Source organism: Diceros bicornis, chromosome 35 (genome assembly GCF_020826845.1).
Source record: "Diceros bicornis minor isolate mBicDic1 chromosome 35, mDicBic1.mat.cur, whole genome shotgun sequence".
NCBI lineage: Eukaryota > Metazoa > Chordata > Mammalia > Perissodactyla > Rhinocerotidae > Diceros > Diceros bicornis.
Genome location: NC_080774.1, coordinates 8,951,247 through 8,974,398, shown reverse-complemented (window position 1 = coordinate 8,974,398; position 23,152 = coordinate 8,951,247). Strand labels below are relative to the sequence as shown.

The window sequence follows — 23,152 nt, the reverse complement described above, 5'->3', positions numbered from 1 at the left end:
AAGGTACTATTTGGCCAGAGCCCTAAATGAGAAATCAGTTGTGGGAACATGGGGCAAAATATTCCAGTCTGAGGGACTGGCAGAAGAAATGGCCCGAAGCAGCAATGAACTTGGCTTGTAACATGAGGTGATTTCTAGTAACCTCTCTGTGCCTCAGTGGGGCCGTGCGCTTAAAAACGCCTGAGCTTTCAGTATCTTCCAGGCATTTAAGTTCTAAGCACTTTACATGCAATTCGTTTCATCATCACAAAACTGAGGTAAGTACTGTTATCTCCATTCTCAGGTAAGGAAACTGAGGCACAGAGAGGTTAATTAACTTGCCCCAAATTACACAGCTAGCAAGTATTAGAGCTGAGATTCAAACCCAGAGTCCACTTGCTCAACCATTACAGTACTGCCCCATTGCAAAGAATTGCAGTGCGGAGTAACGCACAAACCCCTTCTTCCCTGTGCTCGTTTCCCCGTTGTTAAAACCAATGGGTTGGGTTCGTTCACTCACTCAATAAGTGTTTATTGGTGCTTACTATGTACCATCACTGTTACAGGCGCGGGAGATACAGCAGTGAACAAAACGGACAAAATCCCTGCCTTTTTTACGCTCATATGGATGGGGAGACGGAGACAAACACCAAAAGTAAACTAGATAATAAAAGAACCATAAGAACTAAGGGAAAGAAGGGTGAGGCAAGGGGGTGGAGTGGGGTTGAATTTAAAATAGTGTGACGCAGGGAATGCTTCACTGAAAAGCTGATCTTTGAAGAAAACAAACGAGGTGATTAATCACTGGGATTCTGTAACTCCCAAACCCATCCCCACTGCGCACACGCCTCACGCATGCGCGACACGCGGTCCCTGCCTAGTGCTCGGGCGCCCCCTGGCGCCCCTCCGGATCCGCGCAGCCGCAGCAGCCAGCGGCGCGACAGCAAGCCCGGAAGCGCCGCGTCCTCCCCTCGCCCTCCCCTTCCGGCTCACTTCCGCCTACCCCGCCCGGGCCGCCAGACCGGAAGCGCCGCGCTCTAACCTGTCTTCCTTGTCTGGCTTGAAACCCGGGCGCCGCCGAGATGCCGGTAAGGGGGCCGGTCGGGGTGTGGGGAGGCGGCGAGAACTGGGGAGAGCGGCGAGGAATGGTGCGTGCGCTGAGACAAGCGGGCCGAGGAGGGCGGCGGGGAAGCAGGGGCCTGAGGAGGAGAGAGCGAGGGCAGGGGCCGGTCCCTTGGAGTTGGGGCGCCCGGGGCGTCGGCCGTGGGGGCGGGGGCGCGGCAGAGAGGGCCAGAGACCAGGGGCGTGCGGAGGAGGCTGCCCCGGTCCTTTGCACCCCCTTCTCCCCAGTCCCGATCCCTTCTCTCCCCCTTTCTGCACCCCGACTCCGGCAGGGTCCCCAAAGCCTCACTAGCGCCGCGAAGCCAAGGGCTGCGCTTTTATTTTTCATTTTTCAAGTCCGGGGTCCGGCTTCTCCTTTTCGCCTGCAGGCCCACTTCCTCCTCCGCCCCAGGGGGCGGGTCCCTCCCGCTGCCTGTCGTCTGCCAGACCCCGCTTCCCCGGCTCCTCCCCTGTCGCCCCGGCAGTGGCGGCCACCCCTGAGCTGCTGGGTTTAGGGCCCCAGAGCAGACTCGGGTCCGCGCCTGGTTTCCAGATGTTTCTGTTTTCTTGTGCATCGGGAGTAAAATTGATGGTGGTCTGATTGCTCTTAATTTCTGACAGCCAGCCTCTGGGGTAGATTTATCACCGTCATGGTCTCCATTTTGCAGATTAGGAAGAAGCTTCAAAAACGTGACTATTCATACAACAAACATTACTGAGCACCTGCTGCATACCAAGCACTGTTACAGCAGAGCATAAGGCCAACAAATAGCTCCTCTGAAGGAGTTTACATTCTAATGAGGGGACAGACAATAAACACGTAAACGTAAAGAAAATGAAGGAGATGGTTTCAGACAGTGACAAATGCTATGAAGGAAATACCAGATGGGTAACAAGACAGCAGCTGCTGAAGGGGAGGGTGGCGGCTGCTTTAGGTGAAGCAGACCTGTGATGAAAAGGAGCAAGCCATAGTTACAAATGTGTATTTTATGAATCCCATAGCTACCATTTGACTCCTGATGTGTGCCAGGCAGGCCCTGAGCTGCACACTTCATATAAATTATCCCATTTAATCCTCACAGTAACCCTAGGAAGTAGATATGTTGTTGTTTTCTCATTTTGCAGAGGAGGAAACTGAGGTTCAGAGAAGTTAAGTAACGTGCCTGAGGTTGCGCCCAAAACGGGTTATAAGCCGGGGACTCTAAAGCCCGGTGCTTATTCCAGTTGCATGTAGAGCACCCTGGACTTCCCTTGTGATTGCTTATTTAATATTTGTCTTTTTCATGAGCCTGAAAGTTCTTCAAGAGTGGAAACCATACTGGTCTTGCATCCCATTATATCATGGTGCCTTGGATGTAGAAGGTGCTTAGTAATCGTTTGGTGAATGAATAAATATATGAATGGGGCCCATGTTGCCTTACAAAAAGCCAGACATTGTGTAAAAAGCGGAACTACGAATCAGCCTACAAATTGCTCTCGTTAATGTGATTTTTTTTCTCCTTCTTTAACTCACACCTGCTCTCTGAAGGCAGTATCTGTCTCTTCATTTTACAAATTTAGAAACAGGCTGAGAAGAAAAGTGATGTCTTGGTCAAAGACCAAGCCAGGAAGTGGCAGACCTGAAAAGCCACTGCTTGGGTTCTGGCTTAATAGCAGCTAGGGCGTGGGTACCCCTGATTAATATAGTGTTTGCCTACTTCTGTAGTGTAGATACTCCCACCAGGTACCAATGTGATGTTACTGAACATAGAACGGGAAGAGATGCCCAGTCACATCCCATTATATAGTATTTCCACCATAAAGATACAAAGACATAAATAACCTTAAGATCATAGACAATAGTGAAACAACTTTTAAAAATAACAAGTAGTGAATTTTGAGTATTCATTACCTTTGTTTTTAATACTATTTTTTAACTGCAAATTTATATAATTTAATTTTTAATAATGGCTGTGTTCAACAACCAACTTGGCTCAAAATTTCTCAAAATTTAGCAGTCAGTTTTCATGAGCCAGTAAGAGCCAGCTCCAGCACGTCGATGCCACTATCCCTCTGCCCCCTCCCCTGGTTAATCTTGGGTGGGTTGCTCTTTTTTTCCTTTGAGGAAATGTTCTTGTCTGCTCTGCTGACGTTGCTCTCTGCTTCTCTGTTCTTACCTGGCTTGCCACCACAGGCTTACCACTCTTCTCTCATGGACCCCGACACCAAACTCATTGGAAACATGGCCCTGTTGCCCATCAGAAGTCAGTTCAAAGGACCTGCCCCTAGAGAGAGTAAGTTGAAACCCCTTTCCATTATTTTCAGATTTTGGTATGAAACATCTAGCAATGCTCTGATATTACCCAATTGGGGAAGTCCTGTGCCTCAGATTGCTCTTGTGTTTTCTTTTTTTTTTTTTTTTTGTGAGGAAGATCAGCCCTGAGCTAATATCCATGCCAATCCACCTCTTTTTCTTTCTTTCTTTCTTCTTTTTTTTTTTTTTTTTTTGCTGAGGAAGACTCACCCTGAGCTAACATCCGTAGCAATCTTCCTCCACTTTATATGGGACATCGCCACAGCATGGCCTCACAAGCGGTGCCTCGGTGCGTGCCTGGGATCCAAACCCGGGCTGCCAGCAGCGGAGCTCGAGCACTTAACCACTAAGCCACGGGGCTGGACCCGCTCTTGTGTTTTCTATTTGCTTGGTGGATATTGCTTTCTAGACCTTTCAAGATCATGGGTATATGTTGCATTTAGTAGGAAACTGTATTATTGCTGCTCATTTCTCCAGGGTATTCTATCGAGGGGGAAAAAAATGCTTCAGTCGTGACACTGTTCCTATCATCTGTGAGTTCTTTCAAACTAATCTAACACTGCTACATCTGTAAAATGCCGTGTCCCTGTCCTTTCTCTGTCATCAAAATGGAAAAAACAAAACATATGTTAACCTCTTCCTTATCTAAATCTGCTTCCTTTATTCATTCTTCAGGATCTTCATTTTTAGCAATACCTCCATCTTAAATCTTAAATGTCGTATCTAATATTATTCATTTCTTGTTGCTTTTCTGAATTTTATATCTTTGCTTTCTTTCTTGGTATTCACTTTCTTTTCCTTTTTTTTTGGTAACCGTTTTTTACTGTTCAGAAAGCTCCGTTCTTTTCAGACACTATCTGAGATTCTTCTGACACATTCTGAGATGTTCTGCCAACAGTGTAATTTGTATTATATTAGATATGGTTTCCCTGCACCCAGAAAGGGTCTGCACTGAATTTCGTTCATGGTTTCCAAGACCATGTTTTTTGTTTTTTTGTTTTTGTGAGGAAGATGAGCCCTGAGCTGACATCCATGCCAATCCTCCTCTTTTTGCTGAGGAAGACCGACCCTGAGCTAACATCCATTGCCAATCCTCCTCCTTTTTTTTTTTTTCCCTTTTTCTCCCCAAAGTCCCAGTAGATAGTTGTATGCCGTAGTTGCACGTCCTTCTAGTTGCTGTATGTGGGACACGGCCTCAGCATGGCCAGACAAGCGGTGCGTCAGTGCGCGCCTGGGATCCGAACCCACGCCACCAGTAGCGGAGCGTGTGCACTTAACCGATAAGCCACAGGGCCGGCCCCGCAAGACCATGGTTTTAATTACCAATTTTGTACTGACCCCATCTGCATTCCTCTGCCAGACTATTTGACTTGACCTCTTTTTCATTTAATTTTGTTTTCAACACCAGTTGAAAGCTCAGTAAACTTAATGAATTTGGTGAGTCACCACTGTGTCTACTTGATTCTGAGATGAAGAAAAAAGGACAGATGGAAAAAAAACGAACCAAAAAGAAGTAAAATAGTATAAAAGAATTACAGCAAAGAAAAAAATGAGAGTCAGCGTTGGCCCAGATTCCTTGAGAAGAACCCTTTTTAGATCATTACAAAGTACTATATAGTATACCAGAAGATGCCATTGACTAAGGATAGAGTAAATCTAATTACCACCTTTGCGGTTCTTGGGCCCTTGAGGGAGAATGAGACCCCAAGAAACTGGATTTTCATTACCTGTTACTCTTCCCCAGGGGACTGGAATAGAACTGACTTGGAATTATGGAAAGTATAAGCTTGTGCTGTGAGCTAAATAACTATTAGCATTAAACAAATTAGTTTATTTAATCCAACAAATACCCTTTTGAACATCTTTTATGTGCCAAACACTCTTCTGAATCCTATAGCCTCTCCCCGATGACCCACGTCATTACATTTAGAAGAACTAGCTGGTTCTGTAAACACTATCGAATCCTCTGAGGAAGTTTCTTTTTTGCAGATAAGAAAATAGAATTAGAATTCTGTGGAAATTCTTTAGCAAGAGAATGAGCAGGGATAAAGACAGCTGAATTACAGAGTAATAAAACTTCAGGATTACTTTGCATTTCTGCTGTATGAGAGGGATAGCAGTCGTGGAGAAGAAATATAAATAACTGTCTCTGCATTGCTGAGACCAGCTGCCAGATATCAAGACCTTGGGATTTTGACCTTCTAAAATAAAAAAAGGAAAACAAAAAATTGCCAAAGAAATTGTGTAATGAGATCTGCCTTTGTCACAACAGTATTTCTGGCTTTTCTCAGTCTCTAGCCATCTAGAACAGTTTGTACAAATATATTTTGTCAGTTTTCATAAAAAGAAAGATGGATGTGTGAACCCCACTGTGTTGAGTTTTTTCTCTGAAACTATAGTATGTAAATTCAAATAAAATTATATTGAATAATTTTTATTTTTAAAAAAGTGTTTTGTTAAAGTTAGTCTGTGATGTCTCAGTCCGTTTTTATAAATGCACTGAGAGATCTCTGGAATGATGTTCACCAAATGTTAATAGTAGTTATTTCTGGGTAGTGAGATTAGGGTGACCTTTAAAAATTTTTTTCCTGTATTGATTAATTTATTTTTCTAATGAACACGTATAATTTTTATAAAAACAATAAAGCCGTAAGAATAAACTATGGGGCCGGCCCCGTGGCTTAGCGGTTAAGTGCGCGTGCTCCGCTGCTGGCGACCCAGGTTCAGATCTCAGGCGCGCACCAGCGCACCGCTTCTCCGGCCATGCTGAGGCCGTGTCCCACATACAGCAACTAGAAGGATGTGCAGCTTGACATACAACTATCTACTGGGGCTTTGGGGAAATAAATAAATAAATAAAATTATAAAAAAAAAAAGAATATGGGCCGGCCCCGTGGCTTAGCGGTTAAGTGCGCGCGCTCCGCTGCTGGCGGCCCGGGTTCGGATCCCGGGTGCGCACCGACGCACCGCTTCTCCGGCCATGCTGGGCCCACGTCCCACATGCAGCAACTAGAAGGATGTGCAGCTGTGACATAACAACTATCTACTGGGGCTTAGGGGGGAAAAAAATAAATAAAATAATTAAAAAAAAAAAAAAGACTAAACTATGTACTTATTTTTCTAGAGATTGTTTATGAAGGTTTTATATTTCAGCAGCCTCATTTTATTTTATTCAACTCTGAAACCCTTGACTGTTAAGCTTGGATATATATTTTTTTGTAGCTTTGTTAGGTGTTATGTTTTGCATTTGGCTAATGTTCTCTGCCTTGCTCTCCTTTTGTCCTGCTTAGCAAAAGATACAGATATTGTGGATGAAGCCATCTATTATTTCAAAGCCAATGTCTTCTTCAAAAACTATGAAATTAAGGTAAAGTACAGAGCTTGTAATATTTAGTTTAGTTTTCTGATAGGGATAATATCTACCTGGCAGTCAGGGTTGCTCTGAGAAGTAAAGTAAATGAGATTGTGTGATTTTAAAAATCCAGAACAGTGCCTAATGTTAGACTCTATATCAATATTAATTTCTCATTTTTTTTTTTTTCGATGAGGGAGATCAGCCCTGAGCTAACATCCAATGCCACTCCTTCTCTTTTTGCTGAGGAAGACTGGCCCTGAGCTAACATCAGTGCCCATCTTCCTCTACTTTATGTGTGACGCCGCCACAGCATGACCTGACAAGCGGTGCAGTGGTGTGCACCCGGGATCTGAACCCGGGCCGCCAGCAGTGGAGCGCGTGCACTTAACCGCTACACCACGGGGCCGGCCCCAATTTCTCATTTTTCCTCCAAAGTCTACACCAGAGGTGGGCAAACTACAGCTTGAGGACCAAATCTGGCACACTGCCTCTTTTTTGTAAATAAAGTTTTATTGGAACACAGCCACACGCATTTGTTTATATATTGTCTATAGCTGATTTCATGCCACAACAGCTTTGTTGGATAATTGTGATAAAGACTATATGGCCTGCAAAGCCTAAAGTATTTACTATCTGGTTCTTTACAGAGAAAGTTGCCAACTCATGGTGTAGACACTTCTTTCTTTATTCAGCATTAATTCAGCACCTACTATGTGCCAGTCCAAAACTAAAAATCCCGTATGCTGTGTTATTTTTTATATACTTCCTGTGTCTTGAATCTGCGATGGAGAAATAAAGAAACTTCAGTGACCCTGAGCCTTCCCTCAACCACCCTTTCTTCGTTTCTGCTCTGAGTTCTTATGAGGAATGAGATCAAGGGGAAGGTATAAGGAGGATGGCAGAAAAGGAGAGGGGGAAATGGAAAAAAAAAGTTTTCTGAGCTCCTGCTATGAGCAAGTTACAAGGAGTGTCAATAGATTTTCTTGATAATATTCAACAATTTGGAACTTTAACCTCTCGTTGCCAAATTTTGACCTTTTGGAATCAAACAGGGTGTGAAATCTTTATTTGTAGACTCTTGGTCTACAAATTGTGGTCTAAACATTCTGTAATATTAAAGGAGTGTTTTCTGTATCTAATGCATGGTCTAAGTGTTGTGTTTGCAGTAGGTATAAATAAATATTATAATTCTGCCACATTTCCTTCTCTTCGAATATCATATGATCTTGAAAATAGGGAAATGTGTAGTTGTTTTTTTGTTTTTTTTTTAACTAAAATCTGTATAAAATTTGACCTGAAGTACATGCCACATTTGATCAACATCCATTTGTCTTCTGCACATTTTCCTTTTGGTTAGATCAGGAACTGGGCTTATGGAGCTCTTCAAGAACAAGTCACATGTGAAATTATTACTTCCTCCTTAGGAGTCATGAACGTTTCTGTTCTCAGCAGAGATCCTGAAGTGAAAGTGTTTTTAAAAATTAGCCAACCATATGGTGCACCTCTGGTTTTCCAGGCAGCTTTGTTAACTCTCCTTCCTACACAGAGTGAGGGCCTGTTTGCACAGCTTCTCAGGAACCCAGGGGCTAGGGGAGCCGAGGCAAACAGGAGCAGCCACACAGCTCGGGGTGGAAGCTGGTGGCTCCCTCCCCAGGAACTCACAGAAAGGGGGCTTGAGAAGACTGCATTTGGAGAATGGGAATTTGTGATGCTATAGTAACTATACTTTCACAGTGTTCAGTTGATAATCAAAAGACAAGGATTGAATTAATTTATTGCACATAATTGTTATGTTTTGATCAGCATTGTTTTTAAGTTTTGTTTTCCTCCCTGTAGAATGAAGCTGATAGAACCTTGATATATATAACTCTGTACATTTCTGAGTGTCTAAAGAAACTTCAAAAGGTAATTAAACCTGGATGATCATCTGTCAGGAAAACTAATTATAATAGGTATTTGCACTTGTTGAGACTTTAAGGACAAGTAGGAAATATTTCCTCTGACTTAGAGCATGGACTTAACAGTGGAGTCGTGAATCAGAAGAGAAGGGTGGTGGTGGTTTAAGGCCTTGCGTGTGTTCTCCCAAGACAAAAATCTTGACCAAAAAACTCCTTTTAAGCCCTTGGCTCTGGGGTTCTTAACCTGGAGTCCAAGGATGGAATTCAAGGGTCCATGAACTTGAGTGGGAAGAGATTACATCTTTCTTTTTACTAACCTCTAACTGAAATTGAGCATTTACTTCAATTATTAATGTAGACAATAACCCACAGTAGTATTAGCAATGCCTGTGACTTTTTCTCCACTAGAAATCACAGCATTTTCATATTACGTTTAGAGTTGAAGATATTTTGAAATTTGTTTACACTCATTACTACTTCAAAATTTAGTTATAAGCCCCTTGCTGGATCTTGTTATTTAGTTATTTTGTTATTTGAATTAGGAAGCACATTTATGACTACGTCATAAATTTGGGGAGTTTTTTTGTTTTGTGTTTTGGGGTTTTTTTGGTGAGGAAGATTGGCCCTGTGCTAACATCTGTTGCCAAGCCTCCTCTTTTTGCTGAGGAACAGTGGCCCTCAGATAACATCCTTACTCATCTTCTTCCATTTTATATGTGGGACGCTACCACAGCATGGCTCGAGCGGTGTGTAGGTCCATGCCCAGGATTTGAACCTGCAAACCGCGGGCTGCCGAAATGCAGTGAGCGAGCTTAACCCCTACACCACTGAGCCAGCCCCATAAATTTGGTTTTTTATTATTATAATTATTGTATTTCACTATAATTGGTTTCTTTTGTAATTCTATGTATTGTATCTTATTCATTTAAAACATTATTCTGAGAAGGGGTCCAGAGGCTTCACCAGATTGCAAAAGGGCCCCCAAAACATTAATAACCCAAGCCATAGCTACTTAGACTAAAAAACTGCAAATTGGATATTAGTATTTTCCCGTAAGATACTTGTGTGTGTATATCTCTGTCTATCCATATCTGTGTGTGTGTGTGTATATTTTTTTTTTTTCCTAGTGCAATTCCAAAAGCCAAGGCGAGAAAGAAATGTATACACTGGGAATCACTAATTTTCCCATTCCTGGAGAGCCTGGTTTTCCACTTAACGCAATTTATGCCAAGCCTGCAAACAAACAGGAAGATGGTAAGAACAGGGTCTGTCCCTCTCTTGCTGTGGCACAAGATTTTCTCCATTTGACCTTTTACCCCCTCCTTTTCTTGTCTTGATTGGTATACAGATGAAGAGTGGACTCATTGGCATGTACATTATCTTGTCACTCTCACAAAAGATTCTTGGCAACAAGTATAACATGTAGAAAATCTTTTGGACCAAAATAAATATAGGTATAAAACAGTTTGGACTGTCGTTTCTATTTCTTATCCTTTTTTAATGTGTAGAAATGTATTGCCAGGGTCAGTGTCCAGATCAGCAACCAGCACATTTGGGGTGCATTCTCAAATACGGTTTTTTTCATTGTTCTGCCTACTCTTTATTTTAGAAGTGATGAGGGCCTACTTACAGCAGCTAAGGCAAGAGACTGGACTGAGACTTTGTGAGAAAGTTTTTGATCCTCAGAATGATAAACCCAGCAAGGTAAGACCCTCTCCTTTGCCTGTTTAAGTTGATAAATCACCTTTTATCCTGTAGCCACCATTAAACACACTAAGGTCTTCCATTGCGAGAATACTTTTAGTTTCTGCATTGCAGTATTGTTTAACTTTGAGTATGTGCCTTGTACATAGGTGTTCACTGAAATTGCACTGAATAGTGAATTGCATATAATACAAAATTATGGTTGCATGTCGTTATGTCAGGACATTGTAAGCTCACAGAACAGATTCTTTGTGTGAAACATCTTGAATGCATTGCATCTGTTTTGTAGTTGTAATTTTGAGTAACCTGTGAGTTACTCAAAAAAAAGAAAAAAATTTTACGTGTGCTTTCAAGGAGTTTATGATATAAGGGCTGCCAGACTAATATTAAATCTTGTTATTAAGTAAATTCATGTTCTGAGCTTACCTTGAACTTGTATTGTGATTTGACCACTGTTGTTCATTCTGTTTTGTCCCCTCTTGTTAGTGGTGGACTTGCTTTGTGAAGAGACAGTTCATGAACAAGAGTCTTTCAGGACCTGGACAGTGAAGGGAGCCTGGGCAGACACTGTCCTCAGCCGTGGGCAGCATTTCACAGCAAGATGTACACAGTTCTTTGCCTTTATTTCATAAAGTTTTATACAGAAGAGAGAAGAGAGCATGTCTTTACTTGAAGAGCTCTTTATCAAGAATTTGGTGGGGGTGGGGAGGAGAATGGGTTGTTGAAGGGTGATTTGAAATTTTCTGCAGTATTAAGTTGGTCCTTAATAAGTAATAATAATAAAGAAGCTTCTACCATTCCATGTTAGAAAACCTTGGCTTGTCTTTGACAGTCACTTAAAATTTTTTATGAGATAATATTCCCTCTTTTAAAGTGTACAATTCAGTAGGTTTTAGTATATACAAAGTTTTGCAACCATCGCCACTAATTTCGGAACATTTTAACCACCCCAAGAAGATGTACCTGTTCTCTTTAGCAATCCCGCCCCCTTCCTGTCTAACCCCCTCCTCTTAGTCCCTGGCAACCGCTGATCTGCTTTCTGTCTCCATGGATTTGCCTATTCTGGACATTTCACATAAATAGGATCATATTACGTGGTCTTTTGTGTCTGGTTTCTTTCACCTAGCATAATGTTGTCAGAGTTTGTCCATCTAGGTATCAGTACTTCATTCCTTTTTTTTTTTATTATGGTAATACACATAACATTTACCATTTTAACCATTTTTAAGTGTATAAGTCACTGGCATTAATTATATTCACAATGTTATGCAAACATCACCGCTATCTATTTCCAAAACTTTTTCATTACCCCAAACGGAAACTCTTAACCGGTAAACCCCTGGTAGTTGTAACCCCCGACTCCTCAGTAACCTCTAATCTACTTTCAGTCTCTGAATTTGTCTGTTCCCGGCACCTCATATAAATAGAATCAAACAATATTTGTTCTTTTCTGTCTGGGTTCTTTTACTTTGCATAATGTCTTCAAGGTTCATCCATGTTGTGGCATGTGTCAGAACTTCATTCCTTTTTATGGCTGAATCATATTCCATTGTATGGATACACCACATTTTGTTTATCCCTTCATCAGTTTATGGATATCTGGGTGGTTCCACTTTTTGGCTATTATGAACAATGTTGCCAAGAACATTCATGTACAAATTTTTGTTTGGACATGTTTCCATTTCTCTTGGTTGTATACCTACAAGTGAAATTGCTGAATCATATGGTAACTCTGTTTAACTTTCTGGAGAACTGTCAGACTTTTTTCCACAGTGGCTGTACCCTTTTATATTCCCACCAGCAACATGTGAGGGTTCTAATTTCTCCACATCCTCACCTACACTTATTTGTTTATAGCCATCCTAGTGGGTGTGAAGCAGTATCTCATTGTCATTTTTACTTATATTTCCCTAATGACTAATGACGTTGAACATCTTTTCATTTGATACTCGCAATTTGTATGTCTTCTGTGGAGAAATGTTTGTTCATATCCTTTGCCCGTTTTTTACTTGAATTATTTGTCTTTTTGTTGTTGAGTTGCACAAGTTCTTTATGTATATATATATATTTTTTAATAATTTTATTTATTTTTTCCCCCCAAAGCCCCAGTAGATAGTTGTATGTCATAGCTGCACATCCTTCTAGTTGCTGTATGTGGGACGCAGCCTCAGCATGGCCGGAGAAGCGGTACCTCGGTGCGTGCCGGGATCCGAACCCGGGCCGCCAGCAGCGGAGCTCGAGTGCTTAACCGCTAAGCCACGGGGCCAGCCCATATATATATTTTTTTTTTTTAACTTTTTTTTTTTTTAGAAATTTATTTACTTATTTATTTTATTTTATTTTATTTTTTGAGGAAGATAGGCCCTGTGCTAACGTCTGTTGCCAATGTTCCTCTTTTTCTTTTTTTTCCCCAAAGCTCCAGGGCATAGTTGTGTATCATAGTTGTAGAGTTGTGGCTCTTCTATGTGGAACGCTGCCTCAGCATGGCTTGATGAGTGCTGAGTAGGTCCGCGCCCAGGATCCGAACCGGTGAACCCCGGGCCGCTGAAGCAGAATGTGCAAACTTAACGGCTACGCCACCGGGCTGGCCCCTCTTTATATGTATTCTTGATACTAGGCTCTTATCAGATACATGATTTGCAAAAATTTTCTCCCGTCTGTGGTGGTTTTTTCACTTTCTTGATTGTGTCCTTTGAAGCCCAGAGGTTTTTAATTTTGGTAAAGTCCCATTTATCTACTTTTTCATATCTAAAAAACCATTGCCTAATCCAAAGTGTTGATTTACTCCTGTGTTCTAAACGTTTTATACTTTTAGCTCTTACATTTAGGTCTTTGATCTACTTTGAGTTAATTTTTGTATATGAAGTGAGGTAGGAGTCCAGCTTTATTCTTTTGCGTGTGGCTCTCCATTTACTGCAGTACTGTTTGTTGAAAAGACTATTCTTTCGCTTTGTCTTTTTTTGGTGAGGAAGATTCGCCCTGAGCTAACATCTGTGCCAGTCTTCCTCTGTTTTGTATGTGGGTCGCCACCACAGCATGGCTTGACGAGTGGTGTAGGCCTGCACACAGGATCCAAACCCACGAACCTGGGCTGCCAAAGCAGAGCGCACCAGACTTAACCACTAGGCCACGGCGCTGGCCCCCATGTTTCACTTTTATATTGTCTTGGTCCCCTTGTTAAAAATCAGTTGACCATAAATGTATGGGTTCATTTCTGGAGTCTATATTTAGTCTATCCTTATGTGACATTCACTTTTATATTTGGTCAGTTTTTAGCATTTAAGAAGTTTTCGTTATTTGGCTGACAGTATAGCCATTATGTGAGTTCTTCCAAAATCATACGAGACTACACATTTCCTCGTATGTTAAGGTTATAAATTAGATATATCAGGAAGTGCTCTTGGACATGAGGTTATTGCACTGCCACCTCTATTGCACCTTTACGTGTTTGGCTTTTAAGAGGCAGTTGTTTCAGTATCTGTGTTGGGATTGTATTTGGCCACAAGCACAGAAAACCAAGTTTAGAGTGCTCTGGGGGCTTTGTTTTTCTTGGAATCTGGAAGTAGTCCCTGAATGGGGCAGCCATTTAAGGGTGTCATTGGGGACCCAGGCTCCTCCTGTTTTCCTGCTTCACCCTCCTTTGCATGCAGCTCTCATCCCGATAGTCTCTAGATGCTCCTGTATCTCTGGGCTTTGGAGGAAGAAGAGGGGAGAGCAAGAGGGCTGAATGGGCATACCAGCTGAGTACCACCTTAACTACCTTTCCCAGAAATCCTACCCAGAGACTTGGCTGTTGTGTCTCCTTGGCCTCTAGCTACAAGGGAGTCTGGAAAGAGGAAAATTTTATTTTATTTATTTTTATTGTGAGGAAGATCAGCTCTGAGCTAACATCCATGCCAATCCTCTTTTTTTTGCTGAGGAAGACCAGCCCTGAGCTAACATCTATTGCCAATCATCCTTTTTTTTTTTTTCCCCTTTTTCTCCCCAAAGCCCCGGTAGATAGTTGTATGTCGTAGTTGCACATCCTTCTAGTTGCTGTGTGTGGGACGCCACCTCAGCGTGGCCGGAGAAGCGGTGCGTCGGTGCGCGCCCGGGATCCGAACCCGGGCCGCCAGCAGCGGAGCACGTGCACTTAACCGCTAAGCCACGGGGCCAGCCCCAAAGAGGAAAATTTTAACTGAGTGTGTTGCTACCCTGATTATTTGTATTGTGCTACTAAGGACAAGGGGAAGGCTATATAGAAGCAGAACTAAGTTTAAAATTGTATTAAAAGGAACTTTACAGTGATACTTGATCGCCTAGAGTATTTCCATTTTGGTTTTATGCGTTAATATGTAATTTTAATTTATGAGTTAAATGCTCTTGAGTGTCTGTTCACTAAACGTCTGAATTATGGACTAAGTACCACATTCCACATACCCAAGAGTGTGGGTGTGTAAAGACATACTCTATAGATACACGAAAGTACAGTCTTCAGTGTTGTTCTATAATTAGAATTCTTATCTAAAATCAGATTCTGAGTGTTTGGGTTGAAACTTATGTTACAGACTCAGAGACATGTCAGAAAGGAAGAAAGCCACAGTGATTCATATCAAGATTAAAGGTTTCTCATCAGTTGTGACAAACGTTCCGCTGTGGCGTGGAATGTTGATAGCAGGGGAGGTTGTGGGTGTGCGGGGGTGCAGAGGGGTGTATGGGAACTCTGTACTTTCTGCACAATTTTGCTGTGAACCTAAAACTGCTCTAAAAAATAAGGCCTATCAATAATTAATAAGTATATATACACAAAACATTTTTTAAAAAAGGATTAAAGGTTTGTTTCTAACAAATGTATTTTTTTTTTAATTGTGGAACCTTTGTGATGGAAACCAACTCGCTATTGTGTCCATTCCATTAGTGCCAGCAGGGGGAGCACAGACAGTAAGAGCTAAAGACCTGGTTTTTAAATCATTTCCTGTTGGTGCTGTATAATGGTAGGTGTCTTGTTTTGTTTTTTAATGTACCCGAGAGAACAGTTTCCAAAGGATTTAGAATAAATTATACATGAAGTATAGCGTAATGGATTTAAAAATACAGCTTTAATCAAAATGTGAAGTCGACATTAAACGAGGATTGTTACAGGTACGACTTTTTAGGGAAGGCAATTTGGTAATAATCATGAGATTATTTGTCTTTTTTTAATTGTATCGGATTTTTAAATGTTCATTCTTTTTGATCCAGCAACTCAACTTCAAGCATGGTTGAATGCTAAAAGACACATACACATGCACGTGCGCGCGTGCGCGCACACAGCCTCACCCCTGCAAATAATTCAGTCACTTTTAATAGAGACTTGGATAAATAAGTTATGGTACATCCATAAAATGAAACATGCAGCCATTAAAAATAATAAAGGGCTCTATCTGTTCTGTCATAGGAAGATGCCTTAGGTTACATTGTTGGTTAAAAAAAACGTTGAGGATGGTTTATTTAATTGTTATTTAACTGTATGTACTCCAGAAGAAACTATGGGAGCACATACACCACTGTTAACAGTGATTATCTTCAGACAGGAGCAATTGCAAAGACTTGTATGTTCTAAATCATACATACTATAATTAAGATGTGTTACCTTAATAACCGGGGAGAAAAACTGCTTTTTAAAAAAGATAGATAGGGGCCAGCCCGGTGGCGTAGCAGTTGGGTGCACGCACTCTGCTTCGGCGGCCCAACAGTTTGCGGGTTCGGATCCCGGGTGCACACCGACGCACCACTTGTCAAGCCATGCTGTGGCGGTATCCCATATAAAGTAGAGGAAGATGGGCACGGATGTTAGCTCAGGGCTGATCTTCCTCACACACACAAAAAGGATAGATAGAAAAGCAAATATCAGAAAAAATTACCTAAGTCAAAAACATGCTGATTACTGCAATAAACAAAAAATTAAAAAAAAAAAAATGCTGAGGACAACAGTCACCTTGTTCTTTTTCCAAGCTTCCTGTTTACATTTATCATTTTAATAATGCCACTAATTACTGTCATATGTGTGGGAAGATTACAGTACATGGAAATACTTGAACAAGATTTATGAGAGTTGTTTTATTCTGCATTTTCCTTTTCTCCAAAATTATTAGTACTGAAGACCTTAATAACAAGTTTGGAGCTCTGTCCAGAAAGGGATGTAATACTATTACACCAAAAGCCATTTGGTTTGTTTCCCCCTTCATTTTGTTTATAGAAGTTTGGAAGACCATTCCATTAGGAGAGTGTAATTTTAGGGCCACATCTGTTCTGTGTTGATTTTGAGATAAATCATCAATCATGATTTTCCACTTTGCTTTAACACTGGAGCTCCAATTTACAGGAGACCTGGCAGTGTGCTAAACACTTTACATTTTTAAGTCCTATTTAACCCTTGCAAGAACATTTGTGGCAGATACAAGTGCTATCCCCTTTTCTAGATCAAGAAGCTGAGGCCTATGGAAATCAAATAAATTGCTGAAACTTACACACCTGGAAGTTGACAGAAATGGCAATTAACCCTAAGTGTTTCTGAATCCAGGGCTGGCCCTCTCAGCCATTATAGGATAGTCACTGCTACACTGTAATTTGTAGTAACACGTTAGGGCAACAAGATGGAGAGATTGCTGTGTTCATTGTGCTATGCCAGCTATTGAAAGGATGTACAAGAAATGTAAATGTGAACTCTGCTCTCCCAGACCTTAACCATCTGATGAGAAATGTGTATATCAAGATAGAAACCAAGAAACACTGGAAGACTGACATGACTGCCCAGCACTGTAGAAGCACAGAGAAAGGGCAAGCTGTTGTTGCTGAGGTTGGTTGGAGAAGATTTAGTGAAGAGGGCACTCAAACTAACTGAGCTGAGAAGAAGTGAGCCAAATTGGGAAGGCTTGATGAGAAAAGAGTATACTGGGCCAGCTATATGACATGATCAAGCCTAGCAGGAAGGAAACCTTAGGGCAGAGTATGATGGGGACAAAGCTGCCCTAGCAGGAGGCAATGCTCCACATATTTGAGAGCCAGGATGGAGCTTAGAACTTTAAACTGTATTCTATTAGCAGGACAAAGGACATGACAGATTCTCCACACTAGGGCACCATTCTGCCTTTATCCACCGCTATGAGAACCATTTGCCTGAGCAACCATCACTTTTTCTGCCCCTTGTTTCTTTCCAAGTCATTCCACAGTTTCTGTGCTTGACTCTCAAGCACTTTTTTAATAGTTTTATTGAGATATAATTCACATATCATAGAACTCACCCATTTAAAGTATATAATTCACATATCATAGAACTCACCCATTTAAAGTATACAATGGTTTTTAGCATATTAATTTTATATATAACAATTTTCTGTTTTAACCATTTCTAAGTGTACAATTCAGTGGCATTAATTACATTATAATGTTGTGCAACCATCAGTACTGTCTATTTACAAAACTTTTTCATCAGCCCAAATGGGTACAGAAACGCTGTACCCGTTAAACAAATGAGTCCATTTGTCCTTTCCTGACTGGCTCCTTTCACTTAGAATCAAGGTTTTGGGGTTCATCCATGATGTAGCATGTATCAGAACGTCAGTCCTTTTTATGGCTGAATAATATTCCATTGTATGGATATACCACATTTTGTTTATCCATGCATCTGTTGATGGATGTTTCTACCTTTTGGCCATTGTGAGTAATGCTATAATGAACATCAGTGTACAAGCATCTGTGTGAGTTCTTGCTTCTTGCAGTGCTTTAAAAAAATTCACTTATGCACCAGCCTAGTGGTGTAGCAGTTGGGTTCGCACACTCCACTTCAGCGGCCCAGATTCACAGGTTTGGATCCCGGGTGCAGACTGACACACCACTTGTCAAGCCATGCTGTGGCGGCATCCCATATAAAGTAGAGGAAGATGGGCGTGGCTGTTAGCCCAGGGCCAATCTTGCTCAGCAAAAAGAGGAGGATTGGCATCGGATGTTAGCTCGGGGCTAATCTTCCTCACAAAAAAAAAAAAAAATTCACTCATTTGCCATTTCATCACAAATCCCCTGAAGACTTCTCCTGGAACCATTATCTGGCTGTCTTATGTTGCTAGTTAAGTTTTTTCACATGGTCATAGGTCATACCTATCATCATTGTTGCCCCAATGCCTGGGACCGTGAGGTGCATACAGTAGGCACTCAAATATGTATTGAATGAATGAAGGTTTTTGAGGGCCAAGACAGAGTGCTTTGCACATAGTAAATACCTAGTAAATGTTTATTGAGTTATTATATTTAAATTTTCAAGCAGAGGGGCAGGATAAAATCAGAATTTTTATAAGATTGAGTTAGTTACAGTAAACCAGATGGATGGGAGGGAGAGAATACCAGGGAGGGAGAAGTTTGATTAGTGGTCCCCATGTAAGAGCTTAGTGGGTGATACTGGGAAGGTAAAAATAAGGGGAGATTTGAGAGACATTCTAAAAGAAGATTTCACTGCGTTGGATTTAGGTCAGGTTGAGGTTTTGAGTCTAGTTGACTTGGAACACAGCAAAGCAGTGCCTTTGATGGAAATAGGTTTGACGATATATTTGTCATCTAAACTCTTGAGCATGAAAGAGCATGCGATGATTAATTCTTCTGGGACAGTAGGCATAAACTGGGATTGTCCCGAGCAAACTTCTAGAAATAGGTAATTGGGCTTGGAGTCCTCTGGAAGGGAGTGGAAGATGAGTTTAATTCTGAGCACATTGAGTGTGAGGGGGCAGCTGATGGCCTGGGTGATATCGCAGAGCAAATAAAAATAAACATGAAAGATCGGGAAAATAAATAAAGACCTGGGAAACAGGAGGTTCTAGTGGAATTAGGGGATAGACTCTGATCCCTGAGACAAACCCATAGTTAGGAATCAGCAAAGAATCAGTCAGAGTAATCAGAGTAAGAGGTTGATCAATAAAGCGCAGGACTTATAGAGAGGACTTTCTTGGACGGGGTTGTTAATAGTATTAAAATCTCCAGAAAATTTCGTTTTATGGCAATTGAACTCCGACTTGGCAAGCCCTCTTGGTTTTTGCATTTGTGTGTGAATGAGTTAATTGCTCTAGCCTTACTTATCTGACCATCTCACAAACAAAATGCCAATCCAGACATCTTAGAACCTTAGAATATGTTACTTTACCAGCCACTTTTACCGAAAAGAGGGAAAATAGTTTGGAAGGATGGCCATACGTATTTATTCCCTCCAGTTGTCCAGGCAAATTCTTTGTCCTAAAGTTACTTTTCCACTGAAAGGAAGGCTATCACTGCCAGGAGACGCTTAAGGGATGTTAAGTAATGTTTCCCTTAGAGCAGTTTACAAGTGTTGTGTTTTTCCCCTTGTACAAAAGACAGATCAAAGAAAAAATGTCTAATGTAGCTGGGAAAGATTTTCATTCTTAAGAGACTGCTGGACGTTTAGAAATTAAGTGGAGGGGGCCGGCCCTGTGGCTTGGTGGTTAAGTGCGTGCGCTCGGATACTGGCGGGCTGGGTTGGGATCCCAGGTGCACACGGATGCACCGCTTCTCCGGCCATGCTGAGGCCGTGTCCCACGTACAGCAACTAGAAGGATGTGCAGCTATGACGTACAACTATCTACTGGGGCTTTGGGGGAGAGGGGGAAGAAATTAAGTGGAGCAGAACATTTACATTTACAAATTGTTCCTCTAATGTATCCGATTCACAATATCTATGTCATTCTGCATTTATGGCTTACCTAAAAGTTCGCAGACAGCTGTGTGTCTGTTCACGTCAATTACCATCCCTGGGCCTCAGTTTCCTCACCCATAAAATGACCAGTGAAAGTGCAGTAACCTCTAAAGTCCCCTCAAATTCCAAAATTTTCATTTTAAAAGATGATTCCATGAGAAAGAGAAGGGCTTGTCCCCTTGGATATATTTCGTGTGTGTCCCATGTTAGTTTAATGCTATACTTGTCCTGGGCCGCCCTGTGGCTTAGTGGTTAAGTGCACGTGCTCCGCTGCTGGTGGCCTGGGTTCAGATCCCTGGTGCGCACCGACGCACTGCTTCTCCGGCCATGCTGAGGCCTCGTCCCACATACAGCAACTAGAAGGATGTGCAACTATGACGTCCAACTATCTACTGGGGCTTTGGGGAAAAAATAAAAAAATAAAATAAAATAAAATGCTATACTTGTCCTTTGAATAATATTAAAATCAGTATGATCTGACTTACGTTATGTTAATGGAACCTAACCGAGGAATTCATCCTACGTTGAGTTAATTGATTTTAAAGAGGATTGTAAAAAAATTTCCAGAGGAGTTGAATTCTTTTTTTTGTTTTATAATTTTATTTATTTATTTTTCCCCCCAAAGCCCCAGTAGATAGTTGTATGTCATAGCTGCACATCCTTCTAGTTGCTGTATGTGGGACGCGGCCTCAGCATGGCCAGAGAAGCCGTGCAACGGTGCACGCCCGGGATCCGAACCTGGGCCGCCAGTAGTGGAGCGCGCGCACTTAACTGCTAAGCCACCGGGCGGCCGGTGAATTCTCTTTTGCCTCTTTATTTTTTTCTCTATAAATATTTTGCTTCATATATTCTTTGTGTGGGTTTATCAACCCCACAGGTGTGTTTTAGCACTATTTCTTGATAGAAATTATAACTTTTCTCCTACCATTTAACCAGTGATGTTCTCCTTCATTCCCATCAGCATATAAACATGTTATTTCTCCCATCTTAAAAAAAATCCTCTATTTATCTACTTCCCCAACCGGCTACCACCCACTTCCTCCTTCCCTTTGCAACAGGACTTCTCAATCTTGACACTTTGATGTTTTGGACTTGATATTTAAATTTATACATTTACATTTCTGCTCCACTTTGTTGTGGGGGGTCTGTCCATGCATTATAGGATGTTTAGCAGCATCTCTGGTTTCTACCCCTAGATGCCAGGAGCAACCTGCCCCCTACCCCGCCCCCCAGTCTCCAGACATTGCCAAATGTCCCCTGGGGACAAAATCGCCCCTAATTCGGAATCACTCCTCTGCAGTAAAATTCCTCAAAAGAATGATCTATCTGTACTGCCTCACATTTGTCTCCTCCCATCCTCTCATGACCACCACCCCACTGAAAACGCTCTTGTCAAGGTCACCAGTGACCTCCATGTTGTTAATCCGATGGCCAGTTCTCATCTTGACATCTCGCCAGCAGTTTCTGTATATACAATTGATGACTCCCACTTTCTTGGAAGCATATTTTTCATTTGGCCTTCAGAACACCACTCTGTCTTACTTTTCTTCCCACCTCATTGGCTGTTCCTTCTCAGTCTGTTTTGGTTTCTCCTCTTCTCTCTGACCTCTTAATGGTGGGATGGCCTAGAACTAAGGGTGTGCTGAAGTGATCCACACCTAGAGAGCCAATTGATACATTTTAAGGAATTCTGCCAGTTGTTACACTGTTGGCAGCTTGCCATGGTAAGAGTATTTACACCATGGAAATTGGCAAGTGCTACAAATCATGGCTTCCTCCTCACCAGTTGTTAAACATCTGTTTGTCAACTCCCCAGTCCTCAAACCTCTTCTCTAACTATACTCACCCTCTTGGAAATCTTATCCAGTCTCATGGCTTTAAATACCATCTCATTCTTCAAGAAATAAACTGCAGGGGCTGGCCCCGTGGTGTAGCGGTTAAGTGCTTGCGCTCCACTGCTGGTGGCCCGGGTTCAGATCCCGGGTGCGCACCGACGCACCACTTGTCAGGCCACGCTGTGGCATGTCCCGTATAAAGTGGAGGAAGATCGGCACGGATGTTAGCTCAGGGCCAGTCTTCCTCAGCAAAAAGAGGAGGATTGGCATGGATGTTAGCTCAGGGCTGATCTTCCTCACAAAAAAAAAGAAGAAAAGAAAGAAAGAAACTGCAAGGGAAAAAAGGAAAGAGAGAAAGAACATATGTATTTTAAAAGACATATCAACCAATTTTAAGAATGGACTTCTTTTGGATCCAGATTCAAACAAACCAACAGTAAAAAAAAAAATTATACATATATGTATTTCATACATATATGAAATAATGTGAACAAAGAGTAGATATGACTAGACGTTTGATGACGTTAAGGAATTACTGTTGTTTTAGATGTGATCATGGTACTGTCATTTTGTTTAACTAGCAGTCTTCCTCTCCTAGAGAATACTGAAATATTCATGAATAAAATTACGTGATGTCTGGAATTTGCTTCAAAATAATTTGGAGGGTTGGGGGGAAAGTGGTGGGGAGTCCAATGAAGTAGGGTTGGTCATGAGTAGATAATTGTTGTAGCTGGATGATGGGTTCATGGGGACTCAATATATCTCTATTCTTTAATGTATTTAAAATTGTCTTTATAAAAAGTTTTTTTTAATGCCATCTGAATGCTGAAAACTGCCAAATTCATGTCTTCTGCCTAGACCTCTATTCTGAATTCCAGATTCAAGTGTCCAACTAGCCTCCCCAGTATCTCGACTTGGATTCAGTCAGGCATCAAAAACTTGAAGCATCACACTCTAAGATGCTTCCCCCTAGTCTTCCCCGTTTCAGCTAACAGCAACTCTAGCCTTCTGGTTGCTCTGGCCCAGAGCCTTGGAGTCATCCTTGAGTCTTCTCTTTCTCTCGCCTCCCACTCCAATCCACCAGAGCTCTTGTTGGCTCCACCTTCCAAATTTAGCTCAAATCCCATCACTTCCCACCAGCTCCACTGCTCTCTCCAGGTCCAAGGCACCCCATGGCTTGCCTGGATTATTGCAATTTGCAATAGCCTCTTAACTGGTTAACTGGTCTCTCTGCTTCTATTCCTGCCTCTTCCAAACTACTCTTAACATATC

General features: G+C 41.8%; 1 protein-coding gene across 1 annotated transcript; it reads left to right on the top strand.

Moving 5' to 3' along the window:
• Positions 1-969: 969 nt before the first annotated feature.
• ARPC3 (actin related protein 2/3 complex subunit 3) lies at positions 970-11,132 on the top strand. The gene is made up of 7 exons (XM_058531404.1): positions 970-1,067; positions 3,254-3,353; positions 6,664-6,740; positions 8,565-8,633; positions 9,754-9,880; positions 10,236-10,330; positions 10,817-11,132. The coding sequence occupies exons 1-7, from the start codon at positions 1,062-1,064 to the stop codon at positions 10,877-10,879; spliced, it is 537 nt and encodes a 178-aa protein (XP_058387387.1). The 5' UTR covers positions 970-1,061; the 3' UTR covers positions 10,880-11,132.
• Positions 11,133-23,152: the final 12,020 nt, after the last annotated feature.

Excerpts from the sequence above, each read along its gene's own strand:
- ARPC3 (XM_058531404.1), top strand. Across the intron at positions 9,881-10,235 it reads TGCAAACAAACAGGAAGATG|AAGTGATGAGGGCCTACTTA; the intron begins GTAAGAACAGGG and ends TCTTTATTTTAG. Across the intron at positions 10,331-10,816 it reads AGAATGATAAACCCAGCAAG|TGGTGGACTTGCTTTGTGAA; the intron begins GTAAGACCCTCT and ends CCCTCTTGTTAG.